Consider the following 20,698-nt stretch of genomic DNA (forward strand, 5'->3'; position numbering starts at 1 on the left):
CTGCCCCAGAGAGCTGTGGAGGCTGGGTTATTGAATATATTCAAGGCGGAGATAGACCGATTTTTGAGCGATAAAGGAATAAAGGGTTATGGGGTGCAGGCAGGGAAGTGGAGCTGAGTCCATGATCAGATCAGCCATGATCTTATTAAATGACAGAGCAGGCTCAATGGGCCGAATGGCCTACTCCTGTTCCTATTTCTTATGTTAACAGACCCAGACCCCGCACCCATTGACAGAATCAACTGTCACTCCCACTCCAATCTCCAGACCAGCCTTTGAAGAGGCCCAAGCCGGGCCTTCCACATTACCGGCTGCTCCCCCTCCCCCCCACCCCCACCCCCCAATCAGGAAATGCGCATTACCCGAGATGCTCAAAAGAATAAGCTTGGTACCAACCCGAGAAACACTGCGACACCGTCTGTGGGCAGGGGTGGAGTCAATGAGAACAAGTCTTAGAATAAGGTGGAGGAGAGTCTTTCTTTGCTGCTGTTGTTGTTCTTATTATTATTGTTGTTATTGTTGTAACTGTTCTCAAATTAAAAATTTTTAGTAAGTTAAGTAAATTTACAAGTTTAAAGGTTTGTAAGTGTTCTTAAAATGTTTAAGTGAGCTTAGAGTGTGTAAGTGATGTTAAAGTTTGTAAGTGATCTTAACTGAAAACTTTAACGTTTGATACAAGAATATTTTTATTAAAGTTAAGTTACGTACAAGTATTTGTTAAACTTTTGAATAAAATATATTTTAAATTATAACTAAATCATTTCCATTATTTGTTCTATTATTAACCCAACCTTTTGAAGTAAACAAGAATCATTTCCATTATTTGTTCCATTAACACACAACACAACATTACAGAACAGGTCCAAACAGTAAAGATTTGGAATAGTTGCCGCTGAGCCTTCAGGCAGCAAAGTGTTCACGGATGAGCTGCTGGCGCAAGGCTTGAGACATCGTTAAAGGGGCATGACAGCCTGCCCTCTTCCATCGTCATGCTCCGGGTTCAGGTAGTTGCATGGTTTCCTCTTCCTCCTCATCATCTGCATCTTCCTCCTCATCATCAGCCACTCTCACCTCAGGTGGGTCTTCTACTACCAGCTGCTGCTGCCTCATGATGGCTAAGTTATGTAGCATGCAGCACACAACAGTGAACTGACCAACAATCTCAAGGGAGTATTAAAAAGTAGCCTCCGGAATGGTCTAGGCTGGTTCAAGATGCCAATGGTCCTCTATTATGCTGCGCGTCGCAATGTGCGACATGTTGTATTCCCGGTCAGCTTCCATCTGGGTTACGCGTAGGGGCGTCATGGGTCAGGTGGCGAGGCCGTACCCTTTGTCTCCCAGTAGCCAGCTCTGCCCTTCTGGCTGCTGTTGAAACATGGCAGATATAACGCCCTCGCGTACGATGAACGCATCATGGATACTCCCAGGCTATCTTGCACGTCGTCACACACGAGCTGCACATTAACGGAGTGGAAGTCTTTTCTGTTCCTGTACATCTTGGAATCCTCCAAAGGTGCTCAGAAGGCAATGTGGGTACAATCAATACAGCCCCGTACGTTTGAGAAGCCCAGCAATCCTGGAGAAGCCCACAGCCCTTTCACGCATTGCGTGAGTGGTCATGGGGAACTTTATGTAGTCATTCCTCCGGGCATATAGTGCAGCAGTCATCTACAGAATGCAAGCATGTGTTACATGTTGAGAAATGGTGAACACATCCTCAGTTGTGGCCTGGAACGATCCAGATGCATAGAATGAAAGTGCAGCTGTAACCTTCACTTCAACTGAAAAAGCAGCCCTCCTGATGCTTCTAGGTTGCAGGTCTGCTTTTACTAACTCACAGATCTCGGTTACAACTTCTTTGAGGAAACACAGTGTTCTAACACAGTCTGCATCACTCAGGTGCAGGTACGAACGCCTGTTTTGATATACCTGACGTGGGTAAGGCCTCCTGCCCATCACCCTACATGCTCAGAGGTTCCTCATACGATGATGTTGAATCAATTGTCTCCTCCGCAGCACCATCATGCAGAAGGCTTGCACAAGGTACGGCATTGTCAGTATTGCCCGCATAATTAAATTGTACCTTTGTTAGAAGCTCAAAATGGCAGTCAGGACAAGCTTCTTTGCTATCTCTCTCCAAGGTCACTGCCCTAGTATGGACCACACCCAGGTCTGAGCATGCACAATGTGCTTGCTTACATTGGGAAACCGCCCCCCCTCCCCCCCACCCCCAGACTTCATTTGATGCTGCTTGGTGCAAAGTGGCATAGTATAAGGGTTCTCATCCCTTCAGTTCAGCTTCCACATACTGCGCTCCCCCCCGGGCTTCTTTTCAAGCCGAGCTCCGAGCTCCTGTGTCCGGGGGAGGGATTGATTCTGCCGGCCGACGCTCCGACCCTCGAGCCTGGTTTGGAGACATTCGGTGGTGGCGTGGCACTTTAAAAAAAAAATCCAAACTTAAAAAATTGCATGAAACTTCCATTTTCTGAGTTTTCAGTTGGAAAAAAGTAAGCTTGATGATGTATATTTATGTGTTCTTGACTCCCTGCAAAACTTCTCCTAAAAACAATGACGTCTTTCTGCGGCGATTTTTTAATGTGCGCTGGTTTTTCCTAAGGGGCCAGAAGGTTTTTTGAGAGTGGTCACATACGCCGTCCAAGGAGAAATGTAAGTTGGCCAAACTTGCATAATTGTGAAAAACTGGCGCAGACATCAGGTTACGCAAAAAAAAAAACCTTAAAACATCGTAACTAACTGAGTTATGCTGGAGCACAATCTTTGGGGAAACTTGGATATTTTAATTTAGGCCAAAAAAAGCGGCGAACGCCAAAAAAACGGCACAGATCACTGGGGAAAATTGAGCCCAACAGCAAAGTAACTACATTTAAAAGTAAAATCCATTGTCTGACCCATCTGTGTGTCATGGCATTGTGTTTAAAGGGGCCTGCTTGTATTTTTTAAATTTATATTCATGGGTTGTGGGTGTCGCTGGCCAGACTGGCATTTATTGCCCATCTCAAATTGCCCTTGAGACGGTGGTGGCGAGCCGCCGCCTTGAATCGCTACTCCCACAGTGACTACGTCGTAGGAGTTTGGTACAACTGGTCGGCCATTTCAGAGGGCAGTTATGAGTCAACCACATTGCTGTAGCTCTGGAGTCATATATAGGCCAGACTGGGTAAGGATGGCAGATTTCCTTCCCTCAAGGACATTAGTGAACCAGTTGGGTTTTTACAACAATCTGGTAGTTTCATGGTCACCATTCCTGATACTAGCTTTTTAATTCCAGATATATTTAATTAACTGAATTTAAATTCCCCAGCTGCCGTGGTGGGATTTGATCTTGTGTCTCTGGATTACTAGTCCAGACCTCTGGGTTAATAATTTAGTAACCCCACTACACTACCGTACCCCTAAATTGGCAGGGTGGAAATGTTTGAGAAACATTGCCTGAGTTTTACTGATCGGCACCTCCCATAGAAATTATTGAATTCTTACCCCAGCAACACTCTTTTGTGATATTTAATTATCAAAATCTGACTAAAACCTTTCAAACAACTCCCTTACTGGTGTTAACTATAATCTATTTGGCCATTACCAGCCATTAAAAATATATATATATTTTCTTCCACCTTTTAGGTCCCACACGGATTGATTCACTTGATGAATTTTATTATATGTCACTCCAGACACCCTTCCAAAAGATAGTTCCTTTAAAATTAGCATTGACTTCTATTTTACATTAAAGTGGTCATTTTAAGAATCCTTCCCAAATTCAAGCTCTGTTTTTCTTTCTAAGAAAATTTGATGAAGATGATCTTTACACTGCTGAAGATTTGCACAATTTGAGGCAGACATTGTAATAAGATAGGAAGCTTTCTGTGGTGAATATTATTTAGGTATGCTTCTCAATGATTGCACAGAAGCTTTTTGTGATATACATGAATGATCTAGACTTGAATACAGGGGGTATGATTAAGAAGTTTGTAGATGATACTAAAATCGGCTGTGTGGTTGATAATGAAGAAGAAAGCTGCGGACTGCAGGAAGATATCAATCAACTGGTCAGGTGGGCAGAATAGTGGCAAATGGAATTCAATCCAGAGAAGTGTGAGGTAATGCATTTTGGGAGGGCTAACAAGGAAAGGAAATACACATTAAATGGTAGGATACTGAGAAGTGTAGAGGAACAAAGGGACCTTGGAGTGCATGTCCACAGATCCCTGAAAGTAGCAGGCCAGGTAGATAAGGTGGTTAAGAAGGCATATGGCATGCTTGCCTTTATTAGCCAAGGCATAGAATACAAGAGCGAGGGTGGGTTATGCTTGAACTGTATAAAACACTGGTTAGGCCACAGTCGGAATACTGTGTGCAGTTCTGGTCACCGCATTACAGGAAGGACATGATTGCACTGGAGAGGGTACAGAGGAGATTTACGAGGATGTTGTCGGGAGTAAAGAGTCTAAGCTACGAGGACAGATTAGATAGGCTGGATTTGTTTTCATTGGAACAGGGAAGGCCTCATTGATGTGTGTAAAATTATGAGGGGCCTAGATATAGTGGACAGAAAGGGCCTATTTCCTTTAGCAGAGGGGTCAACAACCAGCGGGCATAATTTAAAGTAAGGTTTAGAGGGGATTTGAGGGGAAATTTCTTCACGCAGAGAGTTGTGGGGGTCTGGAACTCACTGCCTGAAAGGGTGTTAGAGGCAGAAACCCTCACCACATTTAAAAAGTACTTGAATGTGCACCCGAGGTGCCGTAACCTGCAGGGCTACGGGCCTAGAGCTGGAAGGTGGAATTAGGCTGGATAGCCTCTTGTTGGCCATCATGGACACCATGGGCCGAAATGGCCTCCTTCCATTCTGTAAACTTCTATGATTCTATGTCTGTAAAAACAATTCGACATGCCCCACGGACATGATGAGATGCAATGGCCCGGATTTTGTGAAATGAATAACCGTGAGGCTGTCAGTGCTAAAACCAAGTAAGTCACAGCAACTTCTGGCACCTACACATGCGCAGTAAAATGCGGAAATCCGGAAGTTGCTGTCAGAGATATCCCGCTTCTCCGCAGGGTGTGCTGTAAAAGTCCTCATCGATAGACAAGGCACTGAAGTCAATGCAATGTGTGAACTTGGCCCACTAGTTCCCCACTAAAGATGCCAGAAAAGATTAGGGCTGGTGCATTCAGGTGTAAGTGATTTTTTAACAGGGTGATAAGTGATAATAACTGCCAAACAACATTGGACACTGGATCAGACAACAGATTAGAGGAAGTCTCTGCTCTAAAGCCTGCGAAAGCTCTGTGGGCAGCTGCCAGCGAGGTGAACGGTGGCGCTGAGCCTTCGCCACTGACCGCAAAATCTGGCCCATTATAAATGTAAGTTCTTATACTCTTTTTTTCCTGACCTTCTGACTCTAAGTCAGGCATTGAGATTCTCACCGACATCTACTACAAGCCCACTGATTATCCTAACTATCTGGAATATGTTTCTTCCCACCCTTGCTTTCTGTAAAGATTCCATCTTCTTTTCTAAGTTTATCTATTTCCATCGTGTCACCTCTGAGGATTCCAGCTTCTGCACCAGAACTTCTAAAGTGTATCATTTAACAATTTATTGCTTTTCTTTTAAGCAACTTGCAGTTTATTGCACTACATTTTGTGTGAGAAAGTGCTTCCTGACTTCATTCCTAAATGATCAAGCTTTAATTTTAAAATTATGCCTGTTGTGTATCTGTAAAGCATGCACTCCCATGTTCCGCCACCAGGGAGCGCATCCCCTGAAGTCCCAAGGGATCCCAGCATCCCTTGGGAGCACTGTATATAAGCTGGCCCCCTAAGGCCTGTTACCCACTCTGGAGTGTCTTAATAAAGACTGAGGTCACTGTTACTTTAACCTCCCTGTGTGCAGTCTCATCTGTGTTAGGAACACAATAACTGGCGATGAGGATACGAATCCAACACAAAGATGCAGCAAACTGTGGGCATCCTGCAGAAGGTCTTGGAGGGTGAGGACTGGGAAGCCTATGTCGAACGGCGAGACCAGTACTTTTTGGCCAACGAGCTGGACAGAGAAGGAAGCGCTGCAAAAAGGAGAGCGGTCCTCCTCACAGTCTGCGGGGCACTGACCTACAGTCTCATGAAGAATCTTCTGGCTCGGGTGAAACCCACAGATAAGTCGTATGAGGAGCTGTGTACACTGGTTCGGGAGAGCGTGCTGATGGCGAGGTATCGGTTCTACACATGCCAGCAATCTGAAGGTCAGGAAGTGGCGAGCTATGTCGCCGAGTTAAGGCGACTTGCAGGACAATGTGAGTTTGATGGCTACCTGGAGCAAATGCTCAGAGACTTTTTTGTACTGGGCATTGGCCACGAGACCATCCTACGAAAACTTTTGACGAGAGAGACACCGACCCTCAGTAAGGCCGTTGCGATAGCACAGGCACTTTTGTCCACCAGTGATAGCACCAAACAAATCTCTCAGCACACAAGTGCGAGCAATTTTCATAACTGGAACTGTGTTTGTGAGCAGAAATGTACAGGGCAGAAACCACGAGTCTGCAACTGCCAGCAGGCCTCAGGTGACCCAGATGACACAGAGTCTGCAACAAAGGATGAATGCAAGGCAATTCACAACTTGGTGTTGTGGAGGCTTCCATTCAGTCTATTCATGCCGCTTCAAAGGGTATGTTTGCAAGAGCTGTGGAACAATGGGGCACCTCCAACGAGCTTGCAGACGAACTGCAAGCTCTGCAAAACCTGCTAACCACCACGTGGCAGAGGAAGATCGGTCCATGGAGGATCAAAGCAATTTCGAGCCTCAGAGAGAGGAGGCAGATGCTGCAGTACATGGGATGCACACATTTTCGACGAAATGTCCACCTATAATGCTAAATGTAAAATTGAATGGCTTACCCGTAACCATGGAACTGGACACTGGCGCTAGCCAATCCATCATGAGTAAAACGATGTTTGAGAGACTGTGGTGCAACAAGGCACTCAGACCAGCCCTGAGCCCCATCCACACGAAACTGAGAACGTACACCAAAGAGCTTATCACTGTCCTGGGCAGTGCCATGGTCAAGGTTACCTACGAGGGCACGGTGCACGAACTGCCACTCTGGATTGTCCCGGGCGATGGCCCCACACTGCTTGGAAGGAGCTGGCTGGGCAAAATCCGCTGGAACTGGGATGATATCCGAACACTATCACATGTCGATGAGGCCAAGTGTACCCAGGTTCTTAAGAAATTTCCTTCCCTTTTTGAGCCAGGCATTGGAAACTTTTCCGGGGCGAAGTTGCGGATCAACTTGGTCCCAGAAGCATAACCCATCCTCCACAAGGCGCGAGCGGTACCTCACACGATGAGGGAGAGAGTGGAAATCGAGCTGGACAGGCTGCAACACGAGGGCATCATCTCCCCAGTGGAATTCAGCGAGTGGGCCAGCCCGATTGTTCCAGTACTCAAAAGTGATGGCACGGTCAGAATTTGCGGCGATTATAAAGTAACTATTAATAGTTTCTCGCTACAGGACCAATACCCGCTCCCTAAGGCAGACGACCTATTTGCAATGCTGGCAGGAGGCAAGATGTTTACCAAGCTCGACCTGACCTCGGCCTACATGACTCAAGAGCTGGAGGAGTCTTCGAAGGGCCTCATCTGCATCAACACGCACAAGGGACTGTTCATCTACAACAGATGCCCGTTTGGAATTCGGTCGGCTGCAGCTATCTTCCAGAGAAACATGGAGAGCCTACTCAAGTTGGTTTTTCAGGACGACATATTGGTCATGGGTCGGGACACCGTCGAGCACCTACAAAACCTGGAGGAAGTCCTCCAGCGACTGGATCGCGTAGGGCTGCAGCTGAAGAGGTCGAAATGCATCATCATGGCAACAAAAGTGGAGTTTTTGGGGAGAAAGATCGTGGCGGACGGCATTCGGCCCACAGACGCCAAGGCAGAGGCTATCAGGAACGCACCCAGGCCACAGAACGTCACGGAGCTGCGGTCGTTCCTGGGACTCCTCAACTATTTTGGTAACTTCCAACCGGGGTTAAGCACTCTCTTAGAGCCCCTACATGTGTTATTGCGTAAAGGTGAGAACTGGGTATGGGGAAAAAACCATGTAATTGCTTTTGGGAAAGCCAGAAACATTTTATGCTCCAACAAGCTACTTGTATTGTATAACCCATGTAAAAGACTTGTGCTAGCATGTGATGTGTCGTTGTACGGAGTCGGGTGTGTATTACAACAAGCTAATGTTGCGGGGAAGTTGCAACCTGTCGCCTATGCCTTCAGGAGCTTGTCTAAGGCCGAGAGGGCTGACAGCATGATTGAGAAAGAGGCATTAGCGTGTGTGTTCGGGGTAAAGAAAATGCATTAGTACCTGTTTGGCCTCAAATTTGAGCTGGAAACTGATCACAAGCTCCTCATATCCCTGTTTGCTGAAAACAAGGGGATAAATATTAATGCCTCAGTCCGCATACAAAGGTGGGCACTTGCGCTATCAGCGTATAACTATACCATCCGCTACAGGCCAGGCACCGAGAACTGTGCGGATGCTCTCAGTCGGCTACCATTGCCCACCACGGGAGTGGAAATGGCGCAACCTGCAAATTTGTTGATGGTGGCGCAGCCCGCAGACTTGTTGATGGTCATGGAAGGGTTTGAAAATGATAAATCACCTGTCACGGACCGCCAGATTAGGACTTGGACCAGCCAAGATCCTCTGCTGTCCCTAGTAAAAAACTGTGTATTGCATGGGAGCTGGGCCAGCATCTCCGTTGAAATACAAGAGCTAATCAAGCCGTTCCAGCCGCGAATGGACGAGCTGTCCATTCAGGCAGACTGCCTGTTGTGGGGTAACCGCGTAATGCTACCCAAAAAGGGCAGGGAGATGTTCATCTCGGATCTCCACAGCACACACCCGGGTATAGTAATGATGAAAATGATAGCCAGATCCCACGTGTGGTGGCCCGGTATCGACTCTGACTTACAGTCCTGTGTACGGCAATGCAGCGTGTGTGCTCAGTTGAGCAACGTGCCCAGAGAGTCATCACTAAGTTTGTGGTCCTGGCCCTCCAGACCTTGTTCGAGGATTCATGTTGACTATGCGGGCCCGTTTCTCGGTAAAATGTTCCTGGTGGTGGTGGATGCTTTTACAAAATGGATTGAATGTGAAATAATGTCGGGAAGCACCGCCACCACCACCATTGAAAGCCTGAGGGCCATGTTTGCCACCCACGGCCTACCTGACATACTGGTCAGTGACAACGGGCCATGTTTCACCAGTGCCGAATTTAAAGAATTCATGACCCGCAATGGGATCAAACATGTCACCACGGCCCCGTTTAAACCAGCCTCCAATGGGCAGGCAGAACGGGCAGTACAAACAATCAAACAGAGCCTTAAACGAGTCGCAGAAGGCTCACTCCAAACCCATCTGTCCTGAGTACTGCTCAGTTACCGCACGAGACCCCACTCGCTCACAGGGGTGCCCCCGGCTGAGCTACTCATGAAAAGGACACTTAAAACCAGAGTCTCACTGGTTCACCCCAACCTGCATGATCAGGCAGAGAGCAGGCGACAGCAACAAAATGTAAACAATGGTCGCGCCACTGTGTCATGGGAAATTGATCTGAATGACCCTATTTATGTGCTAAACTATGGACATGGTCCCAAGTGGATCGCGGGCACGGTGATAGCTAAGGAAGGGAGTAGGGTGTTTGTAGTCAAACTAGACAATGGAAAAATTTGCAGAAAGCACCTGGACCAAACGAGGCTGCGGTTCACAGACTGCCTTGAACAACCCACAGCAGTCAGAACCTTTTTCGAGTCCACAACACACACCCAAAGGATCAACAACACCACCGTGGACCAGAAAATCGAACCCATCACGCCCAACAGCCTAGCAAGGCCAGGCTCACCCAGCAGCCCTGCAGGGCCAACAACACGCCAACCCAGCGAGGGCACAGCCAACACACCAGAACAGACATTTGTACCGAGGCGGTCCACCAGGGAAAGAAAGGCTCCCGACCGCCTCACCTTATAAATAGTTTTCACTTTGACTTTGTGGGGGAGTGATGTTGTGTATCTGTAAAGCATGCACTCCCATGTTCTGCCACCAGGGAGCGCATCCCCTGAAGTCCCAAGGGATCCCAGCATCCCTTGGGAGCACTGTATATAAGCCGGCCCCTAAGGCCTGTTCCTCACTCTGGAGTGTCTTAATAAAGACTGAGGTCACTATTATTTTAACCTCCCTGTGTGCAGTCTCATCTGTGTTAGGAACACAATAATGCCCTCTTGTTCTGGATTTCCCCACCAAAGGAAATAGTTGCTTTGTATCTACACCATTGAATCCCTTTATCATTTTAAACATCTTGATCAGTTCACCCATCAACCCCTTATCCAATTGACTGTACTTATTTTCTGTCTACTGGTCCAGAATATTTTGAAAGACTACCTAAAGAATGATTATCGTGAGAAAGAAAAATGATGTCAGTGGTATTTTATTATTAATGTTCTTATTGCTGAAGATGCGTGGTAATGCACTCCTACCTCAGCGATGCTTGAAGCAGGTAACTGAAATCTAGCAGCAAGTCACTTCTTAAAGCCACCTAAAAAGATTTTAAAGATAATGGCAGTTTTAGATTTCAAAAAGCAGTGAATGTGAAACCAGTTTCAATTTTGATTTTGTTACATTTTTCTCTCCCTCAGTTATCTTCTGTAGCCATCTTTTACAACATCTTTCGTACAATCAAAGTAGGCTTATTACTTGAGAATCTTCTGAATAATTTAGACTCATACCCAAACTTCTACTTCTTGGCTTTCTGGCAGAACCTGTATAACATCATAATTGCATTTACTATTTTCATCGCATGGATAAAGGTAATTTTTTTAGTACATTACTTTGCAAAAAAGATTTAAAAGTTAATAATTGATTTGCCATGATGCTGTTTATGGATAGTCTAGAACCTAGAGCAGAGCTACCCTGTTTAATTGCTAATACAAAAGCAAAATATTGCAGATTCAGAAAATCGCCCCGTAGGATTTTCACATTGATAAACTTGAAATTCACGAGAGCAAATTCCTACTTTTTATAAGAATGGCTTTATTACAAGTTACGTAGAAATAAAACTATTTTCTATTAATATACATTCAATACCACAAAGCAAATCTTAACTATTAATACATTAGCTACATCCATAAGCTCTTACAGATAATTGAATTGTGTTTATTAAAAAAAACTTTTAGTATTATTTAATGTTAATAAAGAGTACCTTAAGGATATATGTTTACAAATCCATTTCTCAGACGATAAACAAAATCAACTTGAACAATGCAAATTTATATTATGGATCTTTTTTGTTTATTTTGTTTTAGATTTTCAAATATATTAGTTTCAATATGACGATGACTCAGCTGTCTACAACCCTCTCTCGGTGTGCCAAAGGCATTGTTGGATTTGCCATAATGTTTTTTATCGTATTTTTTGCATATGCTCAGTTAGGCTACCTTATCTTTGGCACCCAGGTGGAACGCTTTCACACTTTTGGCGAATGCATGTACGTATTAAAATTGCAATATCTGAATGCTGAGTAGGAGGTTTTCGGAAGCCAACTTATAATATTCTGTTCCTGCATTAAGTATTTGGAAAAATGCATATGGCTTAAATAGCTTATTTATTGATTAGTAGAAATGTAAAGCAGTTACGGTGTTGCGTCTAGCTGTTGATTTCATTACAAATAGAAACAGAAAAGCAGATAATGTAGAAATACACAGCAGGTTCTCTTAGCTTCTTTGTTCAGTTCCGATGAAGGATCCTCACTCATTCCACAACTTCCCAATGCACATGCCGATGGGCCTGTTGTGTATTTTCTATTTTTATTTCAGATTCACAATGTTTCTTTTTATCTTATAGATTTTATTAAGTTTTCAGTTAGTAATCTAGCTGAGATGAGGGGGCCATTCCATCAGAACAAAAAGGCCCCGCCTTTTAAGACTGAGATGAGGAGGAATTTCTTCACTCGGAGAGTTGTGAATCTTTAGAATTCTCTGCCCCAAAGTGCTGTGGATGCTCAGTCGTTGAGTATATTCAAGACTGAGATAGATAGATTTTTGGACTCCAGAGGAATTGAGGGATATGGGGATAGGACAGGAAAGTGGAGTTGAGGTCAAAGATCAGCCATGATCTTATTGAATAGTGGAGCAGGCTCGAAGGGCCGTATGGCCTACTCCTGCTCCTAATTCTTATGTTCTTATGTTCTAAAAAGCTAACTGCAGTAATCCAAATTCTCCTGCCACAATAATTCTTGTTTTCCAGAAGAGAATCAGGATGGAAAAAGCAGGGGTTGATAATCTGACAGCGGGTGTCAAAAGTATTAATGCAAATTAGACACCAGCTCCCTATATTAAGATGTGCAGAGACCTGTGGCCGATTATACACCAAATGCTCACAGCATGACAAAATGCTGAAGTGCTTTGAGAATTTGATTTCTGCACATAGTGTGCAAAACAAATTGCAGCCTATAATTTTATGTTGGTGAGGGATCTTCCCCATAATGTGATAAAGTAGCGCCTGATAGCACCTCTCAAAACTTCTTCGACAGCAGCTCCCAAACCCATGACCTCCGCCACCTAGAAGGACAAGGGCAGCAGGCGCATGGGAACACCACCACCTCCAAATTCCCCTTCAAGTCACATACCATCCTGACTTGGAAATACATTGGCCGTTCCTTCATCGTCGTTAGGTCAAAATCCTGGAACTCCTTTCCTAACAGCACTGTGGGAGCACCTTCACCATGCAGACTGCAGCAGTTCAAGAAGGCGTTCACCACCACCACCACCTTCTCAAGGGCAATTTGGGTTGGTCTTGCCAGCAACGGCCACATCCCAGGAAAGAATAACAAAATAAAACAGGCGCTGCAAAGGAAGCCTGTTGCCTTGTTCTTAAAAGCGCATTGCTGTATCTTTTAGTTTCTGTGTTGTTATGGTCTTGTTGGACAAAGAAAGCAATTGAAACTTGTTGGAACCTTTATTCATGTTGCTCGAGTTTACTCGTTTTACTGAGTGTGTCGTCTGCACCCTCGCCAGCAACCACAAAAAGACCTTGGCACTTTCTGCAGCCGGACCCCAGAGCCTGGTCACTGATTGAGGTCGTTTTATCCTCAAACATGTTGGGCAAGGAAAAAATGGACATGTTTATGGGCAGCCAGCAATTCTTTAAGAGCTGCTGATACAGGAAATTCCACCCCCTGACTTTGGCATGCGCAGAACTCTGGGAGCATTGTCAAAGTATGCTAGTGAGCTGAAGGTGTCCCCTGTGGTGGGACTGCATTATCGATCACACAATATGTATGTAGGCTGCTCAGCTCAGCTCAGCGCAGGAGCTGCCCCTTATGAAAAATCAGCAGAATTGTACGGTAAAACAATTGAGATCACAGATACACCAAGAACTAAGTCAAATATCAGGAAAGTTTTGTTGCGTCATAATACTTACAACTTTATGATATGTTTTCTTCTGAGCAGCTGTGGCATTCAATGAATCATCCACACACAAACAGACCAATCAAAATTCAGCAAATCTTGGAGACTCCTGGAAAAAGGAATAGTGACAGGAACGAAATGCTAGAGTTTCTGCATTAATAAATATATGGGGCTCAATTTTGCCCAAGTCCGGTTTCTGGCGTATTGCCAGAGTTACGCCTGTTTTTCTAGGCCAGAAGTGCGACAGAAATAATTTGCCAAAGTTTCCCCAATCTATAATTCGAATTTGGTGCCGCGCTACGTGTCCAGTCACTTCGGGGGATGGAGCCTGCTGTTTGTGCCGAAAAATGATGTCGCACCTTCTGCGCATGCGCGGGAAAAAAAGTACATTTCTGACATTGTTGCAATGGACATGCATGGGGAGTACAGCTCCGAGTTGACAATCGTCCATTTTTAAAGAGCTAGTTCTGTGTGAGAAGGAGTGCTGTGTGAGAGCACTGGAAAAAATCGCAGCTGCAGCACTACAAGATGTAAGCGGTGCAAGGACCAAGAATTTCTTACAGGAAGAAATGGAGGCACTCGTTACTGTGATTGAGAACAGATGGCAGGAGCTGGACACCAGCACATAAAAGTTCCATCCAAAGAAATGAAGAAACGCTGGAACCAAGTTGCAAAATTTACTGCACAATGGTGACCACCACGAGATCTGGAGGCCAGTGTAAAAAGAAGTGGCAGGACCTTGGTCAAGTAGTTAGTGTAAGTAATATTTTCATTTATTCAATGGAATTGCAATTGTAAATGTGACCATCTGTATGTCCCACCCAGCAGAAAGACACCCTCTTTAAAAATTGCATTTTCATCTTTGCAGAGGAAAGTGGCACACACCAAAAGGGAAAGAACTTGAACAGGAGGAGGCCCGGCAAATCTGCACCCATTGACACCCTTGGAAGACAGGATCGCTGCTTCAGCCATGATCTTATTGAATGGCGGAGCAGGCTCAAGGGGCCGTATGGCCTACTCCTGATCCTATTTCTTATGTTCTTATGTTTGATGGGTCCTGCCTGGAGAAAAGCAATCACCACTGCACAAGCTGGGCCCACACTCGAGGGAGAGGGTAAGTCTTGCAAATTCATCGTGGTCCTTCAAGTCAGCCTGCTGCCTGGCCTGCGATGTGTGAACCAACTCATGCCACCCATCCTGCTCCCTCTGCTGCTAACCATTTGACTGTTCTCTTATATTTTGCAGAACTTGAGGCCAACCCTGATGATGCAGAAGAAGATTCAGATGCGGACAAGCCTGAAAAGGAGAACATCTTCCAATCCAACCCTCCAGACCAAGAACATGGGGGTGAGGGGGAGGGAGAGGGGATGGAGCTGGATGAAGCTCCCATTGTTGTACTGACTTTGGAGGAGGTGCCGCTCATTGCGGTGACAGCCCCTTCTGTGACTAATGGTTTGAGTGCTGGTTGGACATTTCATGGTTTCACACCTTCCGAGTTTGCAGGTCCCATTGGTAGAGTGCAGTGAGGCACACCCAGGGGCCCAACGCCCCAGGTTGTGGGTCCCAGTGTTGGGGTGCGAGTCACACCCATGGGGAGGAGGGGAAGGAGAGCTCGACCACGCTCTCCTGAGGTGCAGGATCTAACAGATGTGGTTCAGATGATGTTATTGAGTGCAGAGAGCATTGACCTTACCCGATCACTCCTGGATGCTATCAGTGGGGTGAGTGATGAGGTAGCGGGAGAGGTAACATCAATGACACAAGAAATAGGAACGATATCTGGGACCATCAGTATGGGAAGTGGCCATGAGGGAGGGAATATCAGAGATAGTGCAAACACTATCACTGACCATCAGGGAGGGAATGTTGCAGGTAGTTCAGACAGTTTTTCTCAACATGAGGGAGGGAATATTGCAGGTCGTTGAAACACTATCAGAGCGCATGAGGAACAGCATGTTGGAGTTGGCTGCCGCAATAAGGCAACATGCCCAGACCCCGCACCTATTGACACAATCAACCGTCACTCCCACTCCAATCCCCACACCAGCCTCTAAAGAAACCAATGCCGGGCCCTCCAACTTGCCACCTGGGCCCTCCAATTTGCCGCCTGCCATCAATGCGCCCCCCCCCCCTCAACAGGTGCGCATTACCCGAGATGTTAGAAAGAATAAGCTTGGTACGAAGCCCAGAAACACTGCACCACCGCCTGTGGGCAAGGGTGATGGAGAGTCCAAGACTAAGCGCAGCGGGCGGTCTTACAATAAGGGGGAGGAGAGATGGGTGCAGCCTTTCTTTGCTGCTGTTGTTGTTATTATTGTTGTTACTGTTGTAACTGTTCTCAAGTTAAATGTTTTTTGTAAGTTATGTAAATTTACAAGTTTAAAAGTTTGTATGTGATCTTAAAGCTTTTACGTGATCTTAAAGAGTGATCTTTAAGTAAAGTTGATACAAGAATAATTTCATTAAAGTTAAGTTATGTACAAAAGAACTGTTTGTTAAACTTTTGAATAAAATATATTTTACATTAAAACTGAATAATTTCCATTATTTGTTCCATTAACACAACACATTACAGAACAGTTCCAAACAGCTAACATAATCCATGTGGAATAGTTGTCGCTGAGCCTTCAGGCCTCAGTAAAGCGTTCACGGATGAGCTGCTGGCGCAAGGCTCAAGCAATCGTTGAAGGGGCACGATGGGCTGCCCTCCTCCACCTTTGTGCTCCGGCCTCAGGCACTTGCATGGCTTCCTCGTCCTCCTCCTGCTCGTCATCTGCATCTTCCACATCATTATCATCAGCCACTCGCACCACAGGTGGGTCTTCTACTACCAGGTGCTGCTGCCTCATGATGGCTAAGTTATGCAGCATGCAGCACACGACAATGAACTGACCGACACTCTCAGCAAGTACTCCCCTGAGATTGTCGGTCAGCTCATTGTTGTATGCTGTATGCTGCATAATGGTCCAGAATGGTCCAGGCATCGGAAACGCTGTTTCAAGATGCCAATGGTCCTCTAAATTATGCTGCGCGTCGCAATGTGCGACATGTTGTATTCACGGTCGGCTTCCATCAGGGTTACGGGTAGGGGCGTCAGGTGGTGAGGTCGTACCCTTTGTCACCCAGCAGCCAGCTCTGCCCTTCTGGCTGCTGTTGAAACATGGTAAATATAACGCTGTCGCATAGGATGAATGCATAATGGGTGCTGCCAGGGTATATTGCATTGACTGACATGATATGATGTGTGTCGTCTCACACCAGCTGCACATTAATGGAGTTGTCATGTATCTTACATTATTGTATATAACTGTATCCTAACATGCTATACATGACTGTAATAAGATATGACCTGTAACCACCAGCATACCTTACCACCAGGGGTGCACTTGCAAGAGACAGGTATATAAGGACAGGTCTCAGGCAAGTGCAGCATTCCTGAGCTGTGAAATAAAGGTGCAGGTCCAGAGTGACCTTGACTTCACTACATGCCTCATGTGAATCTGTACTGAGGGGATAGGACGTTACAGTGGCGACGGGTTATGGGATTACAGAATCCACAGAATGGCAAACAACGGATCAAATGAAAAGTACAATGCGGGAGACAATTGGGAGGACTTTATGGAAAGGCTCCAACAAAGCTTTGTAACCAAAGACTGGTTAGGCGACGATAAGGCAGACAAGACAAGAGCCCATCTCTTGACCAGCTGTGGCTCGAAAACATACGCTTTAATGAAGGATCTGTTGGCACCCGAGAAACCAGCAAGCAAGTCGTTTGAAGAATTGAGCACACTGGTAAGAGACCACCTGAAGCCAGCGAGCAGCCTACACATGGCCAGACACAGGTTCTACAACTACAGACGCTGTGTGGGCCAGAGCATACCCAACTTCGTGGCGGCACTTCGGAGGTTGGCTAGTTTATGTGAGTTCTCCGATGAACTGAGGAGAGAAATGCTGAGAGACTTTTTCATTGAAGGAATAGGCCACGCAGGCATATTCTGAAAGCTCATAGAGACCAAGAACCTGACCTTAGAGGCAGCAGCACTGGTTGCACAGACATTCTTGGTAGGGGAAGAAGAAACGAGGTAGATTTACAATGCAGGTACAACAACTAACGAAATATCAGAACAAGAAGTTCACAGCACTAAACAAGCTGCTACCCCCACACACAGACAAAACCGGGAGAACAGGCTGTTGACAGCAGGCAGACGCCATCAAGGGCCACAGGAATACCCGTTCACACCTCATCAACCCACAATGCGAGCAATCAACTACAAACTGAGAGAAGCTCAAGAGAGATCAGCCAGACGCAGCTCATTCTTTGGGAATACTTTGAACAATGGAACAGGTCTGGGCTGGAGGTGTGGGGGTGGGCACTCATCAAGGGGATGTCGATTTCAGCAGGCTGTTTGCAGAAATTGTGAATATACAGGGCATTTGGCCCGCATGTGCAAAAAAACGGCAGCTCGGCTGGTATACAAATCGGATGGGTCGGAAAGCGGACCAGAAGATGGTGGGGACAGTACCCTGGACACCGATGTACAGCGGGTCAACACGATCAATAGCCGCTGCTCCTACAACAGGACGCTCCGATAATGATAAGGGTCCTACTCAACGGGATATCTGTCAACATGGAGCTGGATACGGGAGTGAGTCAATCTCTCATGGGCGCTCAACAATTTGAACAACTGTGGCCACATAAAAGAGACAGACCAAAGCTCACAAAGGTCGACACCAAACTAAGGACCTATACCAAAGATATCGTACCAGTCCTCGGCAGCACCATGCTCTCTGTCACACACAAAGGGACAGTGAACTGACTTCCCCTGTGGATTGTCCCCGGAGACCCCCCAGCACTGCTGGGGAAGAGTTGGCTGGCAAAACTAAACTGGAAATGGGATGATGTCCATGTCATGTCATTAGAGGAACGGACCTCCTGCTCAACAGTTTTAAAGCGATTTGAACATCTCTTTCAGCCAAGTGTGGGCACTTTCAAAGGGGCCAAAGTCAAAATCTACATCACACAGAATGCTAGACCGGTCCATCACAAGGCCAGAGCTGTACCCTATGTGATGAGGGAAAAGATTGAACACAAACTAGACAGGCTTCTGCGGGAAGGCATGATATCACTTGTGGAATTTAGGGACTGGGCAAGTCCCATCGTCCCAGGCATGAAGCCTGCTGGATCCATACGGATCTGTGGGGACTACAAATCTACCGTAAACAGAGTCTCCCTACAGGACCAGTACCCGCTGCCCAGAGCGGAGGACTTATTTGCCACATTGGCTGGAGGTAAACTTTTCTCAAAATTAGACCTCACATCTGCGTATATGACGCAAGAATTGACCGAGGAATCCAAGCTACTCACCACCATCAACACACATCGAGGCCTTTTCATGTACAGTCGATGCCCATTCGCCATCAGGTCAGCAGCTGCCATATTCCAGCGCAACACGGAGAGTCTGCTCAAGTCCATCCCGGGGACGGTTGTATTTCAAGACGACATACTTATCACAGGCAGGGACACCGACTCCCATCTCCGTAAATTGGAGGAAGTACTAAAGCGGTTGGATCGGGTAGGCCTACGAGTCAAGAAATCCAAGTACCTGTTTCTCGCACCCGAGGTTGAATTTTTGGGCAGAAGGATTGCCACTGATGGAATCTGCCCAACAGAGTCCAAAACAGAAGCAATTCGCCTGGCACCCAAGCCCCGGAATGTCTCAGAACTGCACGCCTTTCTCGGGCTATTCAATTACTTTGGGAACTTTATGCAGAACTTAAGCACGCTGCTGGAGCCTCTCCACGTGCTACTCAGGAAGGGGTGCGATTGGTTTTGGGGGGACGCCCAGGAACGCGCCTTCAATAAGGCAAGCAACCTTCTGTGTTCCAACAGTGTTTTGACTTTCTTTGACCCAGGTAAAAAGCTAGTTCTCACATGCGATGCGTCAGCGTATGGAGTCGGGTGCGTTTTGCAACATCTCAATGATGCGGGCAAATTACAACCCATAGCTTATGCCTCCAGGTCACTTTCGCGGGCGGAGCGCGGGTACGGAATGGTAGAGAAGGAGGCGCTCGCGTGCGTGTACGGTGTCAAAAAGATGCACCAATACCTTTTCGGGGGCCAAGTTCGCATTAGAAACTGACCACAAGCCCCTCACGTCCCTCCTATCCGAGAGCAAGGCAATAAACGCCAACGCCTCAGCGCGAATTCAACAGTGGGCACTCATGCTGGCGTCCTACGACTATACCATAAGGCACAGACCAGGCACAGACAACTGTGCCGACGCACTCAGCAGGCTACCCCTGGCGACCACGGAAGGGTCTGACGAACAGGACTGTGAGATAGTCATGGCAATCAATACCTTTGAGTCCACAGATTCGCCCATGACGGCTCACCAAATCAGAGCCTGGATGGCCAGCGACCCCACGTTATCCTTGGTAAAAAGATGTGTCCTAACCGGTGACTGGGCAGAGGCTCATGATGCCTGCCCCGAGGAATTAAAACCCTTTCACAGGCGCATGCATGAGCTATCACTACAAGCAGACTGCCTGATGTGGGGCAGCCGAGTAGTCATGCCTCTGCGAGGCAGAGAGGCATTTGTCCGGGAGCTCCACCGCGAGCATCCGGGGATCGTTCTCATGAAGGCCATAGCCAGATCCCATGTCTGGTGGCCTGGTATTGACGCGGACTTGGAGCTCTGCATCCGAAGGTGCATCATTTATGCCCAACTCAGCAATGCCCCCAGGGAGGCTCCACTGAGCCCCTGGCCCTGGCCTACCAAACCGTGGTCGCGGGTGCACGTAGATTATGTGGGCCCATTCATGGGTAAAATGTTCCTCGTAGTTGTAGATGCATTTTCAAAGTGGATCGAATGCACCATTTTAAACTCGATCACAACCTCCACTACTGTGGAGAGCCTCGCAACCATGTTTGCAAGGCACGGAATCCCTGACATATTGGTCAGTGACAATGGTCCGTGCTTCACCAGCGCAGAATTCCAAGACTTTATAATTGACCACGGCATAAATCACATCAAGACGGTACCGTTCAAGCCGGCCTCCAACGGCCAGGCGGAGAGAACAGTGCAAATCATTAAACAAGGCATGCTTAAAATCCAAGGTCCCACGCTGCAGGGTCACCTGTCGCGACTGCTGCTGGCATACAGATCTCGTCCGCACTCACTGACTGGGATTCCCCCCCGTGCAACTGTT

General features: G+C 46.7%; 1 protein-coding gene across 1 annotated transcript in view; it reads left to right on the forward strand.

Moving 5' to 3' along the window:
* LOC139262449 (polycystin-2-like protein 1) overlaps positions 1 to 20,698 on the forward strand; it is a 151,295-nt gene that overhangs the window by 109,261 nt on the left and 21,336 nt on the right. The window contains exons 7-8 of the mRNA XM_070877637.1: positions 10,721 to 10,891; positions 11,387 to 11,568. Of these exons, the coding sequence (XP_070733738.1) occupies positions 10,721 to 10,891; positions 11,387 to 11,568 (353 nt within the window). The remainder of the gene's footprint in view (positions 1 to 10,720; positions 10,892 to 11,386; positions 11,569 to 20,698) is intronic.

This window comes from Pristiophorus japonicus, chromosome 4 (genome assembly GCF_044704955.1).
Source record: "Pristiophorus japonicus isolate sPriJap1 chromosome 4, sPriJap1.hap1, whole genome shotgun sequence".
Classification (NCBI taxonomy): domain Eukaryota; kingdom Metazoa; phylum Chordata; class Chondrichthyes; family Pristiophoridae; genus Pristiophorus; species Pristiophorus japonicus.